Consider the following 18,480-nt stretch of genomic DNA (forward strand, 5'->3'; position numbering starts at 1 on the left):
AGTAGACTTGACTACTGTAACGGTGTCTTTACAGGTCTCCCTAAAAAATCAATCAGACAGCTGCAGCTGATTCAGAACGCTGCTGCTCGAGTCCTCACTAAAACCAAGAAAGTGGATCACATCACTCCAGTTCTGAAGTCTCTACACTGGCTTCCATTGCCTCAAAGAATTGATTTCAAAATACTTTTACTGGTTTATAAATCACTAAACGGTTTAGGGCCAAAATACATTTCTGATCTGCTACTACATTATGACCCACCCAGACCTCTCAGGTCGTCTGGTACAGGTCTACTTGTTGTCCCCAGAGTCGGAACTAAACAGGGGGAAGCAGCGTTCAGTTTTTATGCTCCACATCTTTGGAACAAACTCCCAGAAACCTGTAGGTCCGCTGCAACTCTCAGTTCTTTTAAATCTAAGCTAAAGACCTATCTTTTTGATGTTGCTTTTCTTTAAATAATCGATTTTATTAACTTTAATTTCTTATACTGCACTGTAACTTTTATTCTTATACTGCACTATCAATTTTATTCTTGTCTTTTAATGTTTTTAATTTGTTTATTAATGTTTTTAAATTGTTTTTAATTGTCTTCTAACTGCTCTTTAATGTTTTATGTTAAACACTTTGAATTGCCCTGTTGCTGAAATGTGCTATACAAATAAAGCTGCCTTGCCTTGCCTATTGCTTTAACAATTCACAGTTTCTGCCTTCAGCACAAATGTTTCCAACTAGATGATGTGTTAGTGCTCCTTGACCTTTGAATTCCACAAGATAGTCAGAACTGGTTCCGACCAGACTTTCTCTCTACCTTCCCTTTCAGCCTTATAGAAACTAGATAAGGATGCTGCTCTCCCAAAACTCTTTGTTCATTCTTTCAGACTCTCCTGATGAACTGAACCTTCTTTGCGCAAAGAATAAATATTTAAAAGATGTTGTTGAGTGAAGCCTTATTTCAGATCTCACCCTATGTATAAGAATTTCCACCACACACATGTGAGGCCTCTGGCAGGTTGCTGGCTCTCTCTGCCTGGTTGCCTCCAGCAGAATGCTTCATGTGGATCACAGTGTACACACCTCTGACTGTGAACAGCAAGGAAATGGCAACAAAGAACGAGGCGTAGATCAGGAACTGAAAATACATGAGAGGATTACTTGCACGGTGGATGATGACTTACAAATATATGAATTCATTCATTCAATCATTCTTTTTTGTCTCTGGTGGTCTGTTTTCCCCTGTGTTCCCCTGTTTTCCCCTCCTTCCTCCACAGCGCTGCGGAGGAGGGTCTGGCTAGTCCAGACAGCATTCCGGGATAGGAGAAAAAGTTTCTCTGGTTTATTGGCATTTCTTTAAACCAATCACAATCATCTTGGTTGCCGTTAAGGGATGGTCGGAGCAACTGTGCCTCTGCAAAATGCCCTCGAGAACGAACTTGTTTTGGTGGAACGTGTACGTTCAAAGGTTTTTTTAGTCTGAAAACTCTGATTTGTCAGATAGTCTAGCTAGCTGCTATCTAGCTAGCTAGATAGCTTACCCTGCATAGATCTGAGGAGCAGTTAACCATAGTCCTCAACACAAAGAAAGCGGTACTTCCAGCGGAAATTCCAGTGGAATTTCCGACGGCACCTGAACAATCCTGGAAGTGAAACGTTGTTGATATAGACTACTCAATATTATACTTACAGTGTACCGTACATGGTCATAATTAGCTCAAATCATCTCCTAAACTCATTGTATGATTTGTGAGTAGCCTACTGCCGTACCTGTGAGGTGATGGTAAGCTGTAGAGATTTGGTGCTAATGACGATGGCGGTGAGGACACTCTGGAGGACTGTGCCCACAAAACTGTTGATGCCGAATACCAATGCATAGCGCTCCCTGTTCAGTGTCTTGGCTATCTGAAAACTGGGATATACACACTGTACATGAGATGCTAAACAGGAAAATTAAAGTGTGCTAATATGCTAAGATTAAATCAGTTATTACTTATATTATTGTCAAGGGTCAAATGTCAAAGGACATACAACAAAGGACAATCACATATGGAAACAATGATGAATCAGAATAGGATATGTTTTGAAAACTATAATAAGGTGTCCATACCACCTAATTATAACAGGACAAAGGGTCTACAGCCATAGTAATGGATCTGTAATGCTGTACATGAGCTTTATTCTAACGTCAGTATTTTACCATGTTCAAAATTACAATGTTCACATGCTGATGTTTAGTACGTTATATTAACCATATTCACCATTTTAGTTTGGGTTTGACAGTAGAGCTGAGGATGATGGATATGTCATTAGTTTTGCAGGTATTTATTCATAATCAAAAATATTGGCCAATACAAGGTTTCATCTGTTGACCCCTGTTTGTTTGTTTCCGGTCAATTCATCCAAAATAGATTTCACTCAAAACCACAAATTTCAAAACATTATTAGGATTCATCCTCTGCAGACATGGATATCTGTTTCAAATTTCATGGTAATCCATCCAAAATTGTCGATATACAGTATTTCACCTAAAAGTAGTTGTTGAGATTGACAGGACCAACGTGGTGGACTGACCATCCGTCAGAGTGACATTGCCATCCCTAGCTAAAAATTATTCGACTGAACATTTTCATTTAGTCCCACACAAGATGAACACATGTCACAATAATAAAAAATAAAAGGAAAATAACCCAGGTTGAAAACAACCAAAAGAGTATTTTATTGTTGGTGTAGTGATGGATGTAATTGACTTATAACTTGCTCAGGGTGGAAATTTTACACAATCTGAGTATTACGCACGGATGGGGCCTAAATTACCCAAGAAAGTGCAGTAAAGCAAATCTGTCGTTTACTGTGCTACAACAACATTAAATAGGGTTAGAATAATTCTCAGCCCATAATGGTTCACAAGGCACATCTAGACTTGTTTAAAACACAGAACATTTTGTGGCATCACATATTTAAATCCTACACAATAGCTTCTTGCATGTGTTCACCCATATACATAGCATTTGTGAAATGTTTTGCTGCTGACAAATCCATATTGCATTCTTACGTGCAGATGGTGGAGAGCTGCATGTAGACTGTTTTGAAGATGAAGAAGCATGTGTAGCTGATCCAGATGTTGTCAGTCAGATCCATTAGGAATAAAGCCCCAGCGATCAGGAACGTGAAACTCCCCAGGACCAATTCCCCCCACACAGCCCACTCCAGAGACACGTGTCCCACAGCAACAGTGGCTGCAGCTCCTAAAGGAGAAGACCATCACTATGAGTCAGTGCATGGGGGAATTAAGGAGTATCAAAACATGTGGTTGCAAAGAAAGACCTCAGAGACCAATGTACAACATAACTGTTTAGCTGATATCTAATTATTGGTCAAATGTTTTGTTTTTTAATGCAGGCACAGAAATAAACTAATACAAGCAGATATCTCTATGTCTATTTCTATTAGCAATTTTGCCAGACATTCTAAAATCCCCACAATACTCAAAATTAAAGTAATGAAGCTGCCACACAAACAGAAACATTATATAAGAGTATCCTGAACAACTAAAACACAAAAAATAAGTTTTGTCATTTAATGTCGACGTTTGCGTCACTTTTTTTTTCGCTTTAACAAAATCAAAATAAAGAAAATGTTGTAAGGTTAGATAATGGTGTAAATATAGTTGTATTATATGTATTATGTGTGTATATATATATATATATAAATATATAGGTCATGTTGTGTGGAGACTTTATATGTTGTTTGTACAGTCGGCAATTATGACTCATATTCAGGTTTTTTGGGTCAAACAAACACAGGACTTCACCCTGGAGACTGGGGTTTGTGTCTCATTTGGAAAGAAAAGTAAATGACAAGTTTTTCTTTTACTTCACGGAACAAATGGAACTACGTTATGTGTAACCAGAAGTGAAGTACCGTAACAAATGGGTTAACCCTAACCCTATTGTGTTTTTCAACTTAAAGTAGTTTCGTTGCCAAAACCTAAAGGCGCTGACACACCAAGCCGATTATCGGCCGTTGGACAGTCTGGCGAGGTCAGTGACTGGAGTCTGTTCGGTGTGTTCTGTGCGGTTGTCCATCTGAGGGGCCGTCGGCCTTCTTTTTGGCTGATTTGACATGTATAATCGGCGGGGCGGGTGCTGCCGGCAGTCAGACTCAAATGACCCATCTGATTGGTAGAGTGCTAACCCTGAAACGGGGAGCGGAATCAGCGTGACTAGAGTCTCTCAAAATCTGACAAAAATCTTTTAAACTGACCTTTGTCAATCTGAAATGAAGACTGATTCAGCAACTGCATGGTTGAAGGTTGCAAGGAAAAAGTAGGGCGTGGAGGGACGACAACAAAAACCAAAATCACATTTTTTTTGTTGGATATTAGATGTGAAAAGAAGGAAATGGTTCTAACATTGCACTTTAGATGTGTGTGAATTTCCCACACCAGGAGTAATTTATATAGTTTATTTTATAGTGATCCATTATCTGTCCACAAAAAGTTCTATGTTCTGTGCAAAATGTTTTACTATTTAACTATTTTAGTACAATATGAGACTGTATTCTGAATAAGCCGCCATGACTGTCTTTGAATTTCCAGAGAAACCAGACGCGTTCGTCCAAGCAGCTGCCGGTTTTCATTTTTGGGCGACAATACAGATTAGCGCCGCCTGCTGTTATGGAGACGTATTACATCTCGTCGCTTTAGTGTGTTCCGAGGCACTTTTTTGAAGTGCATCTCGCTGCAGCCTGCGGGAAAGTCACATAAAAGTAAGACATTTTTCTTTGCTTACATCACTCCCCATTCACCCGAACGGACCAAGACAGCCTGGTAGCATTTTTTACTATGAACGAAATTATTTGGATAAAGGAAATTATTTGGATAAATGCCATGTTTTCATTTTGAATCTTTTAATTTTATTTGGAAAATGTTATATCCATAAATGTAAATGGTCTCAAAGAAAACCAATCACCAATTTAAAAGTGATTTATATTTTTAAACTTTAAAAGGACGAACAAATAAGAAAGCCATCCAGACTCTGAACATTTACAATGCCTTAAAATATCTTTAATGAAAATATCATGTATGTATGTATGCATTTAATGTTTTCAATGTGTTTATGCATCTGTACTTGAATAATAAAGTTTTTTGAAGAAAAAGTTTTCATGTAGTTACTGTAATTGGGCCCGTGTAATTTTTTCATTCATTTGATTTCTGATTTTGAAATGATATCCAAATTTGAAAAATGGGTCATTTTAAAGCATGCTAATATTGATGAAAATGTGTTCAAACGGAAAACAACCCATATTTCATTTAATTTAGCCCTCAAAAGTAGAATGGTGTATTGTTTTGTTATGGACTTTCATATTAACAGCAAGAATTCAGTCTCCATTACAACCATATGTACAAAGGTGGAAATTTGCTTTATTAACAGGTGAACCAGAAGCATACGGTGAAACTCGAAAAATTTGAATATTGTGCAAAAGTTCATTTATTTCGGTAATTCAACTTAAAAGGTAAAACTAATATATTATATAGACTTCTTACATGCAAAGCGAGATATTTCAAGTCTGTATTTGTTATAATTTTGATGATTATGGCTTACAGTTTATGAAAACACTCCGAAAATTAGAATATTGTGAAAAGGTTCAATATTTTAGGCTCAAAGTGTCCCACTCTAATCAATCCAAAATACCTGCAACAGGTTCCTGAGCCTTTAAATGGTCTCTCACTCTGGTTCAGTAGAGTTCACAATCATGCAAGATGCTCCTCGGATATTACCTGCACAGTAACACACCTGATCTAAGTATTTCAAACGGTTGAACACACATACAGATGTCTATACAGTAAAATCGCTACGTGATTACCGTTATATCCGGTAGTTATTTTTGTGTTTTAGAAGTTGCATTTTAACGGGGCAGTGCAAGTTGCGGCTGAAGTTAAGCTAAAGCTAACGCCGCTTAAGCTTTCACGTTACAATATAAAAGGTGTTGACCACTGATTTAGCTAGCAAGCAAACAGTTAACTTACATGTCTACAAGCATGTTAGCAAACTACACCAATAGACAAATACAGAGGAATATTGATAGAAAGCAGGGGAAACTAGCACTTTCATACTTTTTAGCATTGGCTAATTAGCAACATGCCTGCCATTAGATGTTAGCTTCCAAGCTAGTTAACAGCTAGCCCCAGAAGCTCATGAAAACCGGAGCAGTCTTACGTTATTTCCGAACCACTCGTTTCAAAATCGGAAATCAAATGAACGAAAAAGTACATGGGCCCAATTACAGTTCACTGTTGTGGCATGAAATGTCGTTTGCGTTTAGCCTACATCAATTTCTATCATCTTATGTGAAAGAAGAGGCTATATCAGCTTCGCTACCAGGCTGTCTTGGTCTGTTCGAGCATATGGGGAGTAACGTAGGCAAAAAAAAAAAATGGCTAACTTGAATGCGGGGCTTGATGTCCCGCAGGCTGCAGCGAGAGGCTTCTCACTTTTTTGACCAACTCTGGGAGACTGATTAGTCCAACTGCCTTTCTGCCGAGGGTCGGCCATCTGGTCAGTGTGCAGCTTAAGCAAACTGTGATTGTTATGTTTAGATGAGAGGATGGAATCACTTTTTAAAGGGAGATTCTAACATTAATACATGAAGCTATGACAGTGTTTAGTAGCAGGAAAATACATGATCGATAGAAGTCCTCTCTGACACCAACATTAAACTAGTTAAACTCTGAGCAGGTAACAATCATTTTGCAAAAAGTGATGATTCTCATTTCAGCCACAGGGTGGCACCCTAATACATCCCAAGCTGCTCTCACCACATGTCAGGTGAGTGTAAATAGGAAAACCCTGAGTCCTCAGAGACATGGATCTATTCACCCAGAGCTCTTTATCCACTAGAATATGAAGAGATGCTTGATATAATTGCTTCACTCATTTAAATGTGTACATTTCTTTTGTGTCCTTGTCCATTCGGTCAATCAGTGCTAATAGTCTAACATGGACACCGCTCGGGCCTTGGTGTATTTAAGACATACTTAAACAACCCCCATGGCTCTGATTAGCAGAGGTGGGGTCAAATGGAGACCGAATAATTAGACCAGTTTCCACAGCAGTGACACAATTGGAGGCTTAGCTAAGTCAGCCGGAGCTAGCGGTACAGCTCCATAGAGAGGGATCAATAATGCAGCTGGGTTCTACAGTATGTTCAAACAGCAGGGGTGCATGCTCAATACCAAATTGTTGCTCATATCTCAGATTATTTCGATAAGTGCTACTTACTCTATATTTTTTATATGTGACAGCAAGAGGCCCTAAAGAGATCTTAAAGTTAGTGGATCACCAATGTCATTAGGATTCATCCACTAGGAACCATGAATATCAGTACCACATCCCAAAGCAACCTATTACCCAATTGTGAGCATTGTATAATCCAAAGCAAAATTCCTCGTATGTGTCCTTATACCTGGCAAATAAAGCTGATTCTGATTACATAATTAGGATTTTTTAGTTTGGACCAAAGAAGTGGACAGACTGACTGACATGGCCATCCATAGATCCTTGCCAAGCCCATTAGTGTGGTTAAAAAAAATAAAGGTCAAAATCAATAGTGAAGCTATCCTGATTTCCATTCCCTTGTATGGTTAGAGCTCCAAAAACACTGCATTCTATTTACCATGATACAACTCAATAGCATCCTTTGTATGACCTTGCCTCTAAATGCTAACCTCTTTTTAAATCTATGCCCCCAGATTGTAATGCATGCTTTCTGTAAAAATGTCTTCAAGCCCAACTTGTGTTAACCCATATGACATCATTAGCAGTGGCGGTTCTACATTGAATTACACCCTGGGTAAGACCCCCTCAAGCCCCCCCCCCCCCAAAAAAAAATAAATAAATGAAATAAAAATAACATTTCTGCACAAACAGTTCTATTTTATTATTACATTTGTTGTCATTTGTTGTCAACAAATGACACCAAGTCTCGAAAAGACTGAAGCTGTCTCTTAATACTTTCCAACATTCCTAAGCCCATATATTTCTACTGAGAACGTCAATCTTTAATATGCGTATAGGATGTGTGTTGGCGGCCTGGGGGTTAAAGAATCGATTTTAAATGTTTCAAGTCCGTCTTAAAGGAACACGCCGACTTATTGGGACTTTAGCTTATTCACCGTAACCCCCAGAGTTAGATAAGTCCATACATACCCTTCTCATCTCCGTCCGTGCTGTAACGCTGTCTGACAGCTCCAGCATTAGCTTAGCCTAGAACAGATCCTGCAGGTGACTGGTTCCAACTAGCCTACTGCTCCGAATAAGTGACAAAATAATGCCAACATGTTCCTATTTACACGTTGTAAATGTACAATCATTTTGTAATGTGTGTGGCATAGATGAAGACACATTTGTGGCCTCATGCTGTGTTTGGCTTTTCACGCTAATTAGATAACATCATACACTCTAAAAAAAATTATAGTGGCTCAACTTAAAAAAATTCAGGTAACAATTTGCATGGACTTTTTTAAGTAGTTCCAACTCAGCCATTATTGAGTAAATTCCGTGATTCTTTAATAGTCAGACTAACTCAATTATTTAAGTACAATCAACATGACTACAAGTAAATCTACTTAAATTTCATGAAAATGTTTTGTTTATATTAAGTTGTCAAATTACTTAATTTTGGCTATTTTAACTTATTTATTTTACTTCCATTCTACTCAGAAATGTCCATGCAAATTGTTAGCTTAACTTTGTGTTAGTAACTTAATACACTTTAGCCAGAATAAAATACACACAGCAATTCCTTTTTTATGATCAAACCTTTTATTGTAAAAGCAAAGTAAACTTAAAAACTATATTATTATAGTACTATTTTATAACTTATAAACTAAATAAACATGCCTACTTAGACAAAAAATAAATAAATAAATTCACACCCAAATCAGTTTTAACCGGGAATGGTATGGAAAGCATTTCCCTTACCCTTCACTTGTTTCGGCTGTGTAAACCAAGTCTCCTAAGAACTACGTTTAAGCTCCTTTTGCGGCTGCCAGGTGATGCTCTCTCCATCAATACTGGACCAATTAAAGATATTCTTTTCCCCATCAGTCTGGCACACACACACACACACACACACACACACACACACACACACGCGGGAAATCGGGCCCATGTTGAAAAATACCAAAGTTCCCCTTTAATCAAAATTAAAAGTGTGTTTGGGAGCTTCTAAGTCAAATACTTGCAGGCTTTTACAAGGAAGTTGCCCTTAAAAAAAGGAACATGCTCAAATTATTAATTAATGTAAATTTTGGAGGACCAATCCCCTGAATCCAGTGCTTCATTCTCTGTGCATGTTAAAGAATACAATAAAAATAAAAAAAACACCATGCACCATGTGAAAAGGAATACATAAATGAAATGTTGCTGGTGTTCGAAAAAAACATATTAAACAGCTACATTTATTCTCCATGGCGAATATAGAGGCATGTTTCCAAGGGACTTTTTAAATAGTGTATGATACATATTAACACTTCCAAAAAACTGGCAAGAACACTAAGCATTGTAAGTAGGTGTACCTAATGAAGTGCCAACTGTCAACAGTGCAGGTGCTGTTTTTTACAAAACTTTACAAACATAACAGTGCAACATATCCTGTTGAATTTGAGGACAGTTTAATTCTTCACATTTTTAGCACAGCAGTTACTTTTTAAAGACTCGGACTGGCTTTCATTCCATCCAGCTCAAGGAATATCTTTTGAAATACCTCAAAAGTATTTTTCAGTTCAATTGGGTAGCTGAGGTTGAGTCCGTATATCAGCCAAATTAGCAAGGCACAGGTTCTGGGTACGTCCAGGACTTGCAGGACTTCTGTTCCCTCAATGAAGATCCTCGCGCTGGGTGGATCAGACATGGTGGCACCTCTGGATATGACAATCTTCATCACTTCATTGACAGTATCCACAGCATCCTGGCATAAGTAGGTCAGAATCAATGTCAGTGTTTTAGTCATCATACTTAAAATCAAGAGTAACACAAAGTACAGTGTGTCTGAACTTAAGTGTCTGATTTACCTACCAACTGCTCTTTGAAGAGATCCTCCTCCTTTTCTCTAAGATACACCATTAAGCCACGGATAGCAACCTCTCTCCTTTTTTCCACAGACTCATCCTGTGAATAAGAAAAATATGCTAAACTGTTCCTCTATGAATTTGGGTTTTTAATAATTACATCACTAGGAAAAAAGACCAAAGAATGAGGTTTATAAGACTTAGACTGTACAAATTAACAATCTTTATTGTTTTGAATTAAAATCAAATAATGAACTGATCAGTTAAAAAAAAAAAAGCCTTATAAATATTAAAACTGTTGGCCATGTCTAAGTCTATAATGTTTTAAGAGATCAGTCCTTCTTGGTGTTTCAAATTAGCAAATTTTACAAATCCAATTCATTTTAAAACTAAGAAATCTGCTTGCAAAAAACTGCACAGAAATGTGCTTTGGTCTTACTCCATGCTTTTTCACAATGCAAACATTAATGGCAGTTCAGTGCCAATTAACATCATTAAGATACCACTGCAAACAAAAGATACAAAAGACTGCTCTGAAGCATGGTGCTCTTAAGACACTAGCTAGCTAAAAGTATGCTAACTCAACAGTTGGTGAATTAGCTTAGGACAAGCTACAACTTCAATTTTAGTGTGTGAAAACCAATTCTGTATGCTTATACAGTTAGTAAATGTTGCAAATAAAACAAAGAAAGATACTCACCAAGACACTTTTCTTGCAAACTCGTTTCTCCCCCTCTTCCTTTGTCTTGTAGAAGACTGGTCAAGCAGCAAAACATGTCTGGGCAAGTTCAGTATTGAACTCAGCTTTTGAAAGATGCTCAGTAGAATGACAAGTAGCACTAACTCAATTCTTTTCTCTTGTTAAGAAAAGGTAAAAGTGTTTATTCATAATCAATATGTATTTAAGTTGAGACACTTTTCATGATTTTCATTTTGATCTACTTCTTAAAATAAGTTATCAACTTACTAAAACATGTATATGTAACATATTAATTTTTTTATGCTGTAAAAGCTCATGATTTTAAGCTTTACTTACTGATCCCATGAATGATTTTTTAGAGTGGTATAGGTGTTGTATGTGGGGCAGAACAATTTGAATTTGCACGCCTTGGGCTCCAGTGTGTGGAATCTAAACGGAAATATATTTAGCAAGTTTCCTGCCAAATTAAATGTAAAACCTTGGACATCCCTGACCTGGGGAAGGGAATGTCCTGACTGGGACTATGTCCTAAATACATTATCCATTGGCTTAAATATATGTTTGAAGTGTAAATGATTCTTAATTACTGTTTGAGGCCATAGATACATAGATGGGTGAGGTGCCCTGTAACTACTCTCCTTGAAAATCCTACTGTACAAAACAATACAAGTGAACAAAACTTTGTTCTGCTTACACATTTTGTTTCATCTTAATCCTAATGAGCTAGTAAAAAATGTTGTGTTCAAGCTCCAGGACATACAGTTATTAATAAGCTAAGAAAATAGTAAATTATGTTGTGCTTTTCTGCCATATTTTATCATCCTGGTAATCCATATTCATATTTTCCCTATCGGTTTCCACCAAGTTTTTTCTTCAGGGATGTTTTCTAAGCGTGGAACAGAGGAGAATACAACAGGAATCTTTGGGGAAATATCAGCCATAGGGCCCTACAGCTTGACTGCATGTTGGGCAGAACCATTTACAAGTGAAAGGCATACAGCTGGATGTGGTTTACACAGAGTAATTGCCTTTGGCTTCTGGGGAATACAGGAATGTATCAGTACTATAATCAATAAAAGTGTACTGGCTGGATGGCAGCAGCTGCTATACCCATCTGGGGATGAGAGCAAGCAATTAAATAGTCTAATTAATGCTGCTCTTATTGTCTGCTGTACTTTAGGGGTTGTGAAATACTGATAATAGAAAGGAATTGTGTTTTCTTTCTGTCTGTTTATTCAATTATTTTCTGTAGTGGAATGTGTATAACAGCCATAAGCTTTGAAGAAAATGTATGGACAAACAAAATCCACCTACCACCACGTCTAATGCTCAATATATAAGACTTTATCTCTCATTTGTTCAATACGGACAGAAACCAAAGAGTAGAAACAGCTTTACTGAGAGTTATGTGCTGGGCTATTTCTTGGCAAGGAGCAGTAACTTCAAAGACTCGTCATCCCCATCAGGTTTCTAGGCAACCAGTGGAGACTGTTACTAAGGCCCGAGCACCGAAAACGTTGGCAAAGGCCCTATTGAAACTGAAGGAATTATTATTACGCACAATCAATTGCATTTGTGTTTATTTTTTATCATTGGCATGCCACTTTCACATCTCATGAATCTTGTGTGAGGCATCATCGCACTCTGCAGAGACATTCCCTTTTCATTGGTGACTGCTTGCCCCGCCCCCTACACTTGGTACAACATTTGCAATACACCATTTTCAACGCTCCACACAGGAAATAAAAGCTAACTTGTGTGCACAGTGTCAACACAAAAATGCAGCGTTGACTGACCCTGACACGCATAAAGGTGCGAGGGCCTGTACGTCGCTGCTTGAAGCTTTGATTATTAATTATTATGTTATTGGAATATTATAACTGATGCATTAAGCATAATCTTAATATTCTAGCAGGTTGAAGTGGTGCTGATAATTGTGCATTAGTTACCTGACAATGTGCTGATGCTGTCTACCCCTCCATTGTAGGCAGTGAAGTTGTGGGGCTGCATATAAATCCAGAGCAGCTGGACATACTCTGTAACCTGGTAAAAGCCACATGTCCCCATAGCTGACCATATGCAGAAGAAGAGCACAGCCACAGAGGAATAACATTCCTTACAGTCCAATGCAAGCCTTCTGAACATCCTCCCAACATGCTTGGCAGCTGTCTTCACCCACATGAAAAAGTCTTGGCTTTCAGAGTCATGACTGTCTTCACCTGAGCTTCCCTGTTGTGCAGAATCTGTTCCCCTAAGAAATAAATTAGTCTGAGGTCTGGGCAAGAAAAAGGAGGTCATCAGTGCTACCGAGACAGAGATGAGAGTTATAAAAGCTAAGCAATACAAAGACACCCCACCCACAGACACTAGCAGTTGACCCAGCAGAGCGCCCACAGCGTAGCCCAGCAGTATGGCCCCTTTGACATAACTGGTCACTTTCTGATAGTAGCTGGTGTGCACCACGCTGTAAATGTAGGAGAAATAGGCCACATCTGCTGCCGTGGCAATGCTGTAGCTGAAAAAGGCCCACTGAGCCGAGTGGACCCCCGAGCCAACTAGCACCAGCAGAAACGCGGTGACATAGCAGAGCCCCTGGAGGATGATTACAGGCTTGTACCTGAGGAAGTCTGTCACCAGGAGGACTGGGACGAGGAGAACCAGGCTGGAGTAAGTCCACACAGGATACACCTGTCTGGTCACCTGGATATACAGGAAGGCAGACAGAGACCTAATTATCTTTTAGAAAAATTATTCCTAACTGCTGACTGCAAGAGTATCTGAGAAACACGGTGGCAGCAGCACACCAGATGCTGTTCTATCTCAATTCACTGTCAGTGAAAAATGACTTATGCATGTACACAATGTAACAGGAAGCAGCATGGGTGACGGCTCATAATGTGACAACTTGATACATTTCAATATTATGCAAATAAACACAATAGCTCCAACTTGAAAGTCATGTACCTTTAAGCATAACTATGGATCTTAAATTGCTGTTCCCATTAAGTTGTTTTTTGTGTTCCACTTTAGCTTTGACTGAATTCATTTTCAAAGATGCTTTTTTTTTGTGGCAGTGACACGATTTCAAAAATACAGGTCAAAATCAATGGTGAAGCTATTCTGATTTTCATTCCCTAGTATGGTTCAAGCTCCAAAAACACTGCATTCTATTTCCCATGATTCAACTCAGTAGCACCTTTTGTATGACCATGCCTCTAAATGCCTTTTACTTGAAGTGCTCTAAAATACATTATTTTCTGGTTATTTGCAATTTCAAATCTTAAGAATTACCTTGAGGAAATATTTGTTTGTTTTTTTAAATATTGAGGAACATGGCATATTGAAATTGGACTATACCAAAAAAAATTTAACTTTCTATATATTATTATTGATTCATCTTTCCCCAGAGTACAAATCCTAATTACTTTGGTGCCCCCTTCATTTTCTTAGTACTTCCATGCAGTCAAACTTTCCTCTTGACCAGCACTTTTGTACCATTGTTGTTGGGGTAACTTCATTCAGTTTTGCCCTTATTATAGCTAGAAAAAGTTAACTGAACATTTTTTACATTGATTAAGCAAATGTGCATTTTAATAGAGATGCTTGAATTTGAGCGAAAAACGTACAATTAGGAGAGAAACTTGAGAAAAAGACTAAGTTCGGAGATCAGTACAGGTCTAGCTAGCTAACAGCTAAAGTCTGCACAGTGAAGACATTGCGTGTTTGTGGTGAATTAACATGCAAACTGCAAAAACACTCAAGAATTCATTCTGTAAAGAAACGTTAGGCAGAAATCAGTGTTGGTAAGTATTCAGTCTAAATGCACCTTAAGACCTCAGGTTGTGAAAACAGGAATATACAGTATCATGTTGGTAGTAGTCTTTCCTGAAACGCCTAATATATACTTTGAGCATAATTTACTCACTCTAGTATCAAATGTACTTTATGGTTGGAACAGGAAATTATATTTACGGGGTCTGTATTTTGTTCACAAACTTAGTACATTTCTACAATCTACATTTCCTATGAAATCTGAAAAAAGCCACTCGGGACCACGAGTTGAAAAAGTTATTTGCATCATACACGGTGGAGCATGAAATGAGTACACCTTGAGAGTACCTGCCATCATTTGCGTGAACAAAGTGCCTTGTGCATCACAAAGTGATTGTCATTGCAGAGGTGTGAAGGACCACCATTTAGTTTCTTTTTGATGCCACCATGCGAGGCGTGATACTGTAGAGGCTCTCCTGTTCTCCTCAGTCGCCTCCAAAAGCTTTTAATTCACTGGTGTAAACAGGAAAGCTCTGCTTATGTTAGTCTTGTTTATGCTTACATCACTTTGCTCCAGCTGCACAATATTCTTCTTGAGATGAAATCTTAAATGATTAACGAAACGTGATTGCTTTACTTCAAACGGGTAGTCTTAACCAGTGTTGTGCCTGAACGTGTTCATTGAACGATAATTCATGAACTCGTTCATATTTTGGGCTAACGTGAACTGAACGTACCGTAATAGCCTACTGCTTGATGAACGTTACTGTGAACCCGTTCGTTCTGGTGTCTGTGAACGGCACGCTCTCTTAGTTTAACTTCGTTCAACAGGGTGCCAGATTTCTATAGAGCCTTCCAGGCCAAAACCTGGCTAAAACACACCGTAACCAGGCCTTCATATGTAGCGGAAAAAACACCCAATCTGGCAACACCAGCCACCAGTGTCGCACCGCCGCATGAGTCATCAAAACAAAAAGCAGCATGGAGGCGACGAAGCAGCAAGGAGGCTTCGTATGATCATTTAAACGAGTTTTATGACAAGGTCGGTGAGGATGGGAAAAATCGTACATTTCTGTGCAAACTTTGCCCGCCGGCTTTCAAAAAGAAAATCAGTAACATCCACAGCAAACCTGAAACGGCACATTGAACTGATTGGATATGAAGATGAAATCTGATAATTGAAAAAAATAATTTCAGTCTGTGGTTCTATATGAGCTGTGGTAATAATTTTGAAAAATAATAGCTTGCAGTAACATATGGAAAAAATGACCTATTATCTAGTTAATTTTTGGAACTGTGAACAAAATGTTGAAGCATGAACTATTAACTTAACTATAGTTCATTTTAAAATTTGTGAACTCAACTTTGAACTAGTTCATGTAGAAAGTGAACTTTACCAACACTGGTCTTAACAACCTCAAGTATTTTACACATTTGCCCTTTGGGACAAAAGAATGATGGTAGTAATGTTAATTAGTCAGTTAGTCCTTTATTTTGGTCCAGAAAAGGACAATATATATTAACGACTGATCAGATTGCTTTGAAATGTTATTTCTACAGTATATTCTTCGTCAGCATAAGGGGAATTGTACTTATTTTAGTGACCTTCTGAACCTTATTTTCATGCCACCATTAGATCAAACTTTCCCCTTGACTGTCAGGAGACAGGTACGAAACATAAAGGAAGAAATACGTAAATGTTATGTTAAAAATTGTTAGTATTCACGAAACAAGCAAGCTAATGTCTGCAAACGACCCCCATGACCACACAAGTCTACAATAACAGCCAAATCACCAATATATGGTTTGCTTGTGTTGTGGCACGTAATGAACACTGTAGCCATTAGGGGCTGATACTGGAGCTATTGATTTTTTGGAAGGATGAAAGGAAAGCCCAAAAAGCCAATGGCCAAAAATCTTTCTTCAAGGTTACTGGGCGGTGTTGTACAAAATATCATCTCCAATTAAAGCTGACAGTTTACTAAAGGCTTCTACTTCAGAATCATGGCCATCTGAATGCCACTGAAGTGATAAACAGAATAGTAATATGTCATAATGGCATTGATATTGGTGTTGATGGTATATAAATATTGACTTTTATGAGGATACATGAACAAGTATACCTTAAAACCTAAACATGTATTATTGTGATTCATATTTTATATTCATCACTTCATTTACATGATTCATAGTATGTACATAAATACAAAAACTGAGTAAATCTAATAGGCGGCCATCATTGTACAGCAGTGACATATCTTATTTCATAGCTCAGTACCTCACCTGCTCGGTGGTGAGATTCTTGTAAGTTCCCGTGAGAAACTCTGTCATGAAGGGCTCTATAGGCCTCATCATGGAGCAGAATCCGTAGATGCAGAGCGGCACAGTGGGGCCCACCCAACCAGCATGGCAGGGCATATAATGGCCTGCCCAGCAAGGCCTGCTGCCACACTCCCCGCTCCAGCCAAAACCCATCGTTCCTCTTCGGCTCCCCCGGGACGTCTCGCTGTGTCCGTCGAGAGCACGGTCTAATTTAGGCAGTTTAATCTGTTGAGATATGGAAGCCCTAGATAAGGCCAAGGTGAGACTGACTGTGAACACCAAGTCACCTGCTTTGCCATTGTTGTTTCTCTCCTCTGAAGTTTTCCTGGCTACAGCGAGACAGAAAAAAATATGAGGCTGTGAGTGAGGATATATTAAGATGAAATATGAGGTGGTGAGTCCCCAGGGCTCCAGCAGGTTATAATAAATACTGTCTCCTCCTCTGTCTTTATACAAAACACCCTCATTCCTGCATATATTGAGGAAGGGGTGGAAGTCAAGCCGAGGAATACGTATAAGTGTGTGTCTCAGTGCAGGTGTACACACCACCATGCTGAACCACACACACAGCATGGACATACTGTGTGCCTCTTTAGTATCTGACACCATTAGCCAGCAGAGTCCAAAACCAAACAATATAAGTGATGCATGTAATGTTTCAACTGTTTTAATCAAAGAATTAATAGATAATAAAAAATCTATAATTTTACAAAATACCTAATGCAGCTTCTTCAGGCTGCTAAAAAAAAGGGTCTAAATTAAGTCAGCTCTAAATTAAATATTGCCAAATTTCAATTTTCCAGAGTATCTCATCTGATTAAATGATCTTAACATTCAACGTTTTTTTCTTTGTGACTGTCATAAATAACAAATTCATAAGTTTAAAGTCAGTTTTGGCGTTTGCAGGCTGCCTTGGCAGTGAATTCTTAATACTTAGAGAAAGAAATAAGCAAGGCAATCATTCCCCGAGATGAGAATTATTGTAGTCTGCAATTTAAAATATCCAACAGCGAATTATGACTCACCAGTGGGGTGTCAACAGAAAGCTCTGCCTCAGCTCAAACTGTCAGACTGTCGCCATGACTTAATTTTCAACATCAAGGTCACTGGAGAGTAAAATATTATTCATATATTTTGCATTTACAGTTTAATAAAGTTGTCATATTGACAGCATGTGTTGTTCAGTGACTATGGCTGGGGGGAGCAGATACAGAAACACAAATTTTGACCTTTACACTGTCGAAGTAAAATTGTAATGCAGTTTTACTAACATTTTGTCTATTGAGTAAAGTAGGCTCTTATTATCAGTCCGTGTTGTAGAACCAGTGATAGAAAAGGTCATCCAATTTATCTACAAGGCACCAGCATACTTGTGTTTTCATTCATGTGCTACTGTATCAATGTTGCCGAGGTATTTAACATGTCAAGTCCAACTCAAAGATAATAACCATGACACTAGATCACAGGAGACATAGTTTGGATCATTGACAATTCTGGCAATGCGTGTCGCTGTTGTCCTTCTCTGTTCTCTTAGGGAAACAACAACAATCTTTGAGCTAGAAAGCTGCACGCTGAAAATGGTGCATTTGGATTGTGCAACAAGGCAGGCCTGCTTGGTTCTTTCGG

General features: G+C 38.4%; 1 protein-coding gene across 1 annotated transcript; it reads right to left on the reverse strand.

Annotated features, from left to right (window-relative positions):
• Window positions 1-962: 962 nt before the first annotated feature.
• Window positions 963-17,007, reverse strand: LOC120565616 (thiamine transporter 1-like). The gene is made up of 5 exons (XM_039811517.1): window positions 16,816-17,007; window positions 12,711-13,461; window positions 3,045-3,237; window positions 1,760-1,901; window positions 963-1,127 (listed from the first exon to the last, which is right to left on the reverse strand). The coding sequence occupies exons 1-5, from the start codon at window positions 17,005-17,007 to the stop codon at window positions 963-965; spliced, it is 1,443 nt and encodes a 480-aa protein (XP_039667451.1).
• Between the last annotated feature and the right edge of the window lie 1,473 nt (window positions 17,008-18,480).

This window comes from Perca fluviatilis, chromosome 9 (genome assembly GCF_010015445.1).
Source record: "Perca fluviatilis chromosome 9, GENO_Pfluv_1.0, whole genome shotgun sequence".
Lineage (NCBI taxonomy): Eukaryota > Metazoa > Chordata > Actinopteri > Perciformes > Percidae > Perca > Perca fluviatilis.

Coding starts and splice junctions, on each gene's coding strand:
- LOC120565616 (XM_039811517.1), bottom strand. CDS start 17,007: ATGGGTTTTGGCTGGAGCGGGGAGTGTGGCAGCAGGCCTTGCTGGGCA. Junction 13,462..16,815: donor AGAATCTCACCACCGAGCAG/GTGAGGTACTGA, acceptor CTGTATATCCAG/GTGACCAGACAGGTGTATCC. Junction 1,902..3,044: donor CAGCTCTCCACCATCTGCAC/GTAAGAATGCAA, acceptor TGTATATCCCAG/TTTTCAGATAGCCAAGACAC.